We start from the raw sequence: 9170 nt of genomic DNA, 5'->3' as shown, positions 1-9170 counted from the left end.
TGACCAAAAAGGATAAGACTTGCAGCTAGTCGAACTGGAATTAATTTTTGTGAATGAGAGATCTAAGTTTATTTTTTGCCCAAATGGTTATGTTGTTCCAGTACTATTTGTTGAATAAAAACCCATTCTTTCCCTACTGGTTGGAAATGTCATTTTAATCATTTAATCAATATATATTTGTGTTTGTTTCGGGTTCTCAGCTCTATCAGATTCATTTTTGGTATCAGGCACCTGAGTTATTCTTAACTTGATTCATTGAATGGCACATGGTTTTGTCAGCCAAGATAATATGTTGCTTATGAGACAACAGATGATACAATTCATAACACACAAATCCTATTCTAGTTTTTGATTTAAATCAGTTTCATTATCTACAAACTTGGAGTATTAAAAAAAGTGTAAACTTCTCTCTCAATTAGTTTCTCTTTTGTTTTAGGCTCAATGTAGAGATGGGAGGCTTTTCACCAGGTCCCCTCTTTCTAAAAGTATTATTTGATGCTGAAGCTTTTTGATGATTTATTTAAAGTTTTTCCTGGCAATGTCAAAGGGTTTCATGGGGCATGGCAACTTTACTGTTGATTTATACAAACCTTTCATTCAACAAACGATATGAGGTCCACAAACTATGACATATACTTTGAAGCAACAATATGGCACTTTAGTTTTTACTTTTATATTGGACTATGAGGTCCTGAAGTGCACAAATCTTGTCTTTCTGTCTCCAAACATCTAGTATACAATACAGCACCTGAATAGAAATAGAATTGCATTTCAACAGTGTTTCTATAAAATAAAAAATAAAACCCGAACTTCTCAAAAACAAAACCTTTACTTTAGGGGCTTTACAAAGTTACACGTATTTTTTTTTTAATGTCTATTTGCCACCTGATTAAAGTATATACTTTTTTTTTTTTAGTAGAAACACTAAAATTATACACTGAGATGATATTGTTTCATGCCCAAGGGTGGGGAAAATGTTCCCTTGCTGTACGTGGACTTCCTCGGGTATGTTGATAAGTGCATTGCTTGCCTGTGAAATAAATGATGGCAAGAATTGTGATCTGGAAAACATTTTAGGTTGCAGTGGGCAAGAATACTTTACAGTCGTTATAGAGAAATATCTCAGGCATGCAAAAGAACACAATGAAAAGATACACGTGGCTTTTTTATGGGAAAGTAGAAATGTGGCATTTGCCTTGTTTTAAAATTCAGTGATTTTTATGCATTAAGTTAGCACCGTTTCCTTCCCTCTTCCAAAGGGGTAACTTTGGCTTCTGTGGACAGTGTTTTAGTCCATGAACTTAGATGCTCTGTTTTATAGCTCAACCCATGACATCAGATCATGGTCAAGTGCCCCGAATTGCCTAATCTATCGGTTTCCCTGGTGAGGAGAAGGAAAAATAAAGCTAATTCACCATCTAAGCATGTTGAACAAATTCTGTGACCAAGTGGATAGACTGTGCCAGAGCAAAATACCAGCCTCTTACTTCACCATTACCAATCCTGAAAGGCTGTCTTACTTTATGAGAATTATGTTAAGAAAATAAGAATGTCTGTGACCTTTATCTTGCTTTATACAGTGCCTCACCATTTTTCATCTGTGAACACAGCATATTCTACCAATTGTAGCCCACTCAGGTTGTTCAATAGCACTGTACAGTAATCTCTCCACTGACAAAGGGAATATATGCAAAGAACAGCTCTTGCTATACCAGTTCTGTGACTTGGAAATGTATGAGACAGGGATGCTTCCAGAATGTCGAAAAGAAGAAAATACGGTGTAAATATATGTGACTAAATAATAAACTATTGCTAGAAACTAGAAACATGCATTACTAGGCTTGAAGCAGGAGGAGATGGGAGAGAAGGTCCAGTTTCACGTAGGCAGGGGACTTACAGGGAAGAAAGCAGCTTTCTGAACTGGATTATAGCAAAGAATGGAAGGTTGAAGCTTGGGCTGTGTCTGCATCGGAGCCAGAACCCATATTATCCTTTCTGGGGAGGAGGGGACAGCTAGCTTTGGACTCAGGCTTCCGGGCCACTCTAATCTTAGTCACCATAAAAAGACTAAATTTGGTTTACCTTTAGGGCTGAATTTACACAGAGGCATAAAGTGACAATCAAGTCACCTCTATCCCTCTCTCCTTTTGATACATTCTTGAAATTCCTTTAACAGGATTCAGACTTTCATTTCATAGAGATCTATGGCTGTTGGAAGGAAAAATCTGACTCAAACTTTCTAAGACTTGGGGCTCTCTGATCTTTCCTTGGAGCAAGAAAGAACAGGAACCTGATGCTGAGAATTGAATTTTCATTGCGGAGGGAAAAATGGTACAAAGACACAAGACAAACTTCATGAGCGTCACAAGATGACCTACGTAATTTTGCCTATTCATTCCTTTTCTGGCTTATTGTTGTCCATCCTAAATTATTTCTCAGCTTCCAGTTTCCGCCCCCAAGATACCTCCCATCTGCTGCTGGAACGATTTAAGTTTTCTCGAATGCAAATCTGATCACAATCCCACTGCTTAAAATCATTCAACAGATCATTCTTGCTTTCTGAACAGATGCCAAATTACTAAGGTGCGTGAGGCAGTCATGGCCTTCTGCCTCCGGTGAAACAATTCCGCGGCTATTCAAGGAACCTCATGTTCTCCTTGAAGCACTGTTTTCTCACTCTGGTGACCTTCAAGATGCCGGTGTCATCTCTTTGAGGAAGCCGTCCCTGACAAAGTTGTCCTTGAGTGTGTATGTCTTTATTATTGCATTGTACCTGCTGGTCTGTTGTATCCTCAATTAAACTGTGAATCTTAAATGAGGGCTGAGTTTTGTCCTTTTAGCAGGATTATTCAAGAGAATTGAGTTATGTAACAAAGTGCCTGCTACGGAACTATAAAGCTTCCATTTAGAACATATGTGACTTCATCTTAAAAATTTGTTGCCAGAAAATTAGCTGATATTTCTGGTTCTACAACGATGCATTTCTATGAACAGGTATTTTGGTTACTCTAATCTTAAGGACTGCCCGCCCCCTTAAAAGTCCAGGAGTGACTAGTTTGGAACTTGGAGAAATACCATAATCTGACCTGGGAAATTCTGTGTGATTATCCATCACTGGGGGCTTGATGGTTAACCATCCTTGTGTTAATACTTCTACTTGGCTCAGAACTTTGGAAACAGAACTGGAAATACCCAGCTGTGTGGACACACGAGTTAAACTAACTGCATACTTAATACCCAAGGTGTGCGTGTGTGTGCGCGTGAGTGTGTGTGCGTGTGTGTGTGGGGGGGTAAGCTGTAAAATCACATTGTAACTACTAAAATGAATTTCCTTTGAGGAAAGTTAGGTTTGTATTACAGACACATTGCCATATCAGAAACTCAAATTTCTACCTATTATTTTCTGGTTGTTTAAACGAAACAGAAAATTGATGTGGCACCTTGGTCTATGGTCATCGCACTGAGAAAATTACAGATGGCATTCCTGTAAGACTGTGCCCCCAAAATGGCATCTCAATAAATAGTCCAGTCAGGTGGAGGAGATCCTAAATCTGAGGTAAAACTGAGATTTACTTCATATCCTACGCAAATCAATTGGGGGAATACCTGATGTTGCCAAATACAGAGAAGTACAATAGCTTTCCCACCCTCCAGTGTGGCCCTGACTTTGCAGTGGGGGCTTCATGAGAGTAGGTCTGGATGTCAAGGCTTCCTTTCTGTTATTTTTGGGGGTGAATGTAGGGAGGAGGTTGGGCTCAAAGGGAAGGAAGGAGGAATAGGAGAGCAGCGGACAGGCACTATTATAATTTTACATTTTTTGAACATTGCATTATGAGTTGAGTATCTTCTCATGTCATTAAACTGAAAAGTTTATTAATATTTAAGGCTCTTGATACATATTGCCAAATTACTTTCTGTTAAGTACAGAGGAAAGCTTGCCTTTCTACATTAGGCCCTATTTATCGGTTGAACCTTTAAAAACTGCCATTTCTTTTCTGAACTATCCATGTTTTCTCTTTTCTATTGGTTTTTTTAAAATGTAAAAATAGGAGTAATTGCTTTTAATTACCATTTTAAACTAACATTAATCATTTCCTCTGTGACTCTCACTTTTATGTTTATAACATAAAAGTTTTCCTATCCCCAGAACCAAAATTTGTATTCTCACAAATTCCCACCTTTTCTAATACTAGTTTTTCTCTGCCTACATTAAATATCACACTGTTTTTGCACTTGAGGGGTACACCTGGTTAGCCTTTTGGTTATTCCAACATGGAAATTTCAATTTCTGTCATGTGTGGCAGCTCTACTTAAAATCTTACTCCACCCACATCTTTAGGGATGCTTCTTCAAGCCTACGTACTAAGTTCCTTTAGTTATTTCTAATGTTATCCATTAACATTAAAATTTTGTTTATATTGAACAATATATCCTGAAGGACAACTAGAATATAAGATATTTTGTAATCCCACGTATGCTCCAATTTTATGCATTTAGTTCGTGGCTCATCTGATTAAAATTTTATGTTAAATAGATAAAGAACATTTGTCCTCCTTTAATGGAGAGAGCTAACTACTGGTTCTCATTAACTCTTGATTAGCTAGCTGGCTATAGATACAGGCACCTTTCTGAATTCAAGTAAATGTTTTGGTAGACAAGGATTTCCTACTTAAATGTCATTGACATAATATGAATATCGAATACAAATATTGCTCACCATTCTTGCATTCTTTAAATTATTTTACTTTGAAAATTTAAGAACTATCATCAAGTCATTAATACCATAGGTTTTCAGTAAGGAATATTTTGAACTGTGAAAATACAAATCTAATCAAATTAAATTTTGAACACATGTAGAGCCAAATATTTCAACAAAACTGCAGTTTAATTTCAGAAAATGTGTTAAAATATATATTTATACATCAATTTCTGACATACACTTAATGTTAGTATACACAAAATGATGCTTTCTCTTGAAACTGTATTTATGAAATGTACATTTTAATTTAAATACTCAGTATACACTGCACTTAATCTGCATGTTGCATTTATTAAATACATTAAAATCTGCAATGTAACAAAACGTTTTCTGCATACGAAATTCAAAACACCATTTTAAATGAACAAAAGATGGCTCACTTCATTTTTTCTTGTATTTTACAACTAGTGTACAGTACACTAGCTCAGCTCCACATCCTACCTGTTCGTTCTTTTTTATGACATTGTTCACAGACTAGTACATATTACAATAAGAGTGCTGGATAAAAACATGAGGTACGAAAGTGGTTCAAAGAGTATAGATCATGCAGATCATGCTAGACAGCAAAGAAAATTGTGACCGAGAAAACACTAAATAAAAATACATAAAGAATGTGCATTATAAAAAAAAAAAAAAACTCCATTACACAGCTTTGCATCTTTGGTTACAAAGTAGGTTGAACAATTTCACAGCTTTTTATTCCCACCCGAAAAAAAAGTCATACGAAATGTCGAAAAGCAGAGGAATCGTGGCAATTTCTCTATTAGAAAGTAGAAACAAATGAACAAAGTTTTCTTCATCAAAATAGCCCAATTATTTATTATATCACAATAACTGGTGACTACCTGTACAGTTGCACTATGTTCTTCATACTTACACTATACAAAATTTACATTCAAGCTGGGTCTTTACTACTAAAAATAAATACCAAAGGTAAATTGCCATTAGTGTTAGAAATATGCCAGGATTCTTTTGTTCAATTATTGCCTAAACGTTTTAACTATTGAAAGCAATCCTGTTTTCAATTCCTTTACTGATACTTATAATTATTCAAAAAAATTAAAAAAGTTCTGTGACATTGTTCATGTACATTATGAAAATAGCAGCCCTGTAATAAATAAAACACAAATAAATGAAAACTTACATAGGCAAATGTTACTGATATTGAAAGAAAAGTGGCTCTTTAGATGAACTGTTATTTATAATGTGAGAGGAAGGCTCAGGGTAAATCCATGGGTACAGGAAATATGGGAGAGCCACCAAAGCTCTTAAAGACCCCACTCATGCGCACCAGGTAAAATGCAGACTTTGCTCGCCTTAATAAACCCCATCTATTATTCTCCTTGTGTTCTGATGACAAAACTGGACATCAACAGTGCCGCGTGACATCTGAGAGAGGAAAAGCTCTTGTAGAATGATTGTCTAATACTGAAAAGGCCAAACACACAACCGAAGCATGGCTACTTGCTTTCGTATAAAGTGGAAAGAACACCAGTGGCACACAAGGATAGATTGCTTTCAGTTTTTCTTAATGAGGCAAGAAAGCTTTATGCTGAGGAGACATTCGGCTGCTGTGGAGGTTGTGTTGGCTGCGGAGGCTGTGCTATCACTGCTTGCTGTTGAGAAGTGCTACCAGGATTGGCCTGTTGGGCTGGGAGTTGGGATAATTGATCATTGTTTGAAAGAGATTTTAACAGTGCATTTTCTCGTTCAAGTAAAGAGTTTCTTTCAACTAATTCTTTTATTTGTTCCTTTAGAACTTCCACTTCTTCTCTTACTGCATACATCAAATGGCTTTTCACCAGATCCTGTGAAAAACAAAATTAGGAATATCAAAAAGAGATAAAGGGGAAGGTGCTGCTATTTGGTTCTAGCCTACCTGCTGCCTTAAAAACATAAGGTGTTTTTCTATTAGTTTCCCTGCTCTGGCTTTTAATGCTTCTACTGTATCCACACTAAGGGGGGTGGGGTGGAAAAAAATCCAGTTCCCAATTAGGGCAGCAAGCCCAGGATTTTCTTTTCAAAGTTTGGAATGATTTCCAAAAATACTAGCTCCTTAAATTGTCAATTATAAGCTTGGAATTCAAGAAAGTTTAAAATCACAGGCTTAAATGTTGACTAAGAGAACAAAGGATATGAAACTGTCTGATATTAAATTAGTAACTGCTTTAATAGATAAGATGAGCTGCAATTTCCAACTTTAAAACCTTAGTGTGTTTTTCTTAATAGTTTGAGAATAATGGTCCTTATTTATAGCCTATCTACACTTTTAATAAACTTGAATCAAAATATTTTATATAACATGAATAGTATATTTTTAATGGAACAAAAAAACTGATAGTAATAGCAGAAATCAGAACCAGAATCAACAGAAAACAAGTCTATGTACTAAAGTTGAGTACAACAGTGTCTGTAAGTGACCAAAAGATGACAAAAATTTCTAGCTGAAGTTTTCATTTAATAGTCTTTTTGTCTCAACTATTTTTGATGCTGAAATATTTGGGGGACCATAATACATTGTATGCTTCTCAAAATGGCCCTTATCAATGGTAATGCCTGAAATGTGAGATGTTCAAATGTGGGCAATGTTTACTCCATTGGTATTTCTTGACTAAAATTTCTCAATGTTCTAACATCTTTAACTAAATCTCATTATCAAAAAATATACTTTAGACATCTTGGTTTAAAGAAATTAGGTGTTTGTTTTTTAGAATTGATAAAACCAAATGCTTCATAATAACCAACAACTTATGAAATGAGAGAACTATGAAGTTTTACTTACCATTGCTTGTTCTATTTTGTTGTCAATGGCTACACCACCTCCCCCAGATGCACTGGAAAAAATTAGAATATTTCATTAAATTATTCTAAAAAATGTAATCTCCTTTCCAACCCTTAAAATAATTATGAACATTTGTGTTTTACTTAAAATAAAAAATAGTAAGTTAAAATAGCGTATTAAGTATATTTTCACAATTTCAATACTCAGAGCTCTCATTGTGAAAATGAGGATCTCAGGAAATTAAGTGACTTCTAAAAATCCTTTGTAGTTCCAACTTTTCTAATTTGCCTATGACAAAATATGCTACTTTAATAGTAACTCCCAAGAATAGTCAGGAGTTCTCGATTCAGCAAACTTAGAAAGATAAATTCTGAATGAGCAGTACCCTCTGTACATCTCTCTTACTTCATTTACCAACTATACATCCTAATTGCTTTTCAGGTGGAAATTCCAGTAGTTACTTATTGCATTAAAATTTGGATGATGCCTTTTCTTCTATAGATTTTATATGCTACTATTTGGGTTTTAAATTCTAGAGCTGGATTCTAAAAATGATTCAGAGGGCTTTAGGGCAAGCCGTACCTGTGGGATTGGTTAACAAGGAACTCAACATTCTGGCAGACCTATATGCTTTGACTGTAGTTTACTAGCCGGCAAAAATCACCTACTAAGGTATGTGCTTTGGACCAGTCTTTCCTGGAAATAATTGAAAGTAGTCTAGCTGATAAGTACATCCTGAGTTCAAAAATCACCTTAGCATTTGTATGATAATGACACAGAAGATGAATAATTATATTCTTTGGCAGTTTATATTCTCCCACATATTAGCTTAAATATTAAGAGCAGCAAGGATCTTTTTCCTTTTCTTCGTGTTTTTGTAAATTTTGAAGAACAGTTATTAGGTTGTCTCATAAAGACCAATCTGATACTTTAATCCACTGTATCAATTAAAAAAGAAGTCTTTAAACAACTTTTATATTACTAAATACTCTTCATAAAGTATACCCCACCTAAGAAAATTTAGATGCTAATATATTTAAAGACTATTTTACTTTAGATGATGTGGCTCCTCAGTGTTATATCAAACTGAGGCTCAGAAATATCCTGTTTGATGTAGTGGTGCCTTTTATATTATAATCCAAGTAGATCTGGTTATAATCCTGGTTCTGCTACTCACTACCTATGTGACCATCAGCAAATCAACCATTTAACTTCCCTGGACCTCAGTTTCCTCATTTGTAAAATGAAGGGATTGGTGTCTCAATACCTCAATGGACTTTCTACTTCTAAGTCCTCAAAACTCTGAATCAATACATGAAAACCACTAAGCTGGTTTATCTGAACATTAAACACATTAATTACAGCATACTACTTCACTTCTTGCTGCTATTTCTAAGATGATAAGGGGTTTCTGTATACCTAAGTAACTGGAAAGGAATATATATGTATAGGTATATATACATATATGTATAGACACACACACACATATGTATCATTAAATACTTGTATGTTAGCTTTTAAATGCTTTGAGAGAGAGTTGTACGAAGTATGTCTATATGTAACTATAAACTCTACAACTATATAAACCATAATGCTTCACTGTAAAGTTCAGTCCAGACACCATGTGGA

At 35.2% G+C, this 9170-nt stretch overlaps 1 protein-coding gene across 3 annotated transcripts in view; it reads right to left on the bottom strand.

The window, feature by feature from the left end:
* Positions 1-4866: 4866 nt before the first annotated feature.
* The window catches only part of TSC22D2 (TSC22 domain family member 2), a 47624-nt gene continuing 43320 nt past the window's right edge, over positions 4867-9170 (bottom strand). For 2 of the 3 annotated variants that reach the window (XM_033129105.1, XM_033129113.1), the window contains 2 exons: positions 7542-7593; positions 4867-6567 (listed from right to left, as the gene is read on the bottom strand). In XM_033129105.1, coding sequence (XP_032984996.1) covers positions 6307-6567; positions 7542-7593 — 313 coding nt within the window. In that variant the 3' untranslated portion in view covers positions 4867-6306. The remainder of the gene's footprint in view (positions 6568-7541; positions 7594-9170) is intronic. The other variant, XR_004425190.1, reaches the window with a different exon arrangement.

This window comes from Rhinolophus ferrumequinum, chromosome 2 (assembly GCF_004115265.2).
Source record: "Rhinolophus ferrumequinum isolate MPI-CBG mRhiFer1 chromosome 2, mRhiFer1_v1.p, whole genome shotgun sequence".
Lineage (NCBI taxonomy): Eukaryota > Metazoa > Chordata > Mammalia > Chiroptera > Rhinolophidae > Rhinolophus > Rhinolophus ferrumequinum.
The sequence above is the reverse complement of the archived record's forward strand: the minus strand, read 5'-3'. Positions and strand labels throughout refer to the sequence as shown.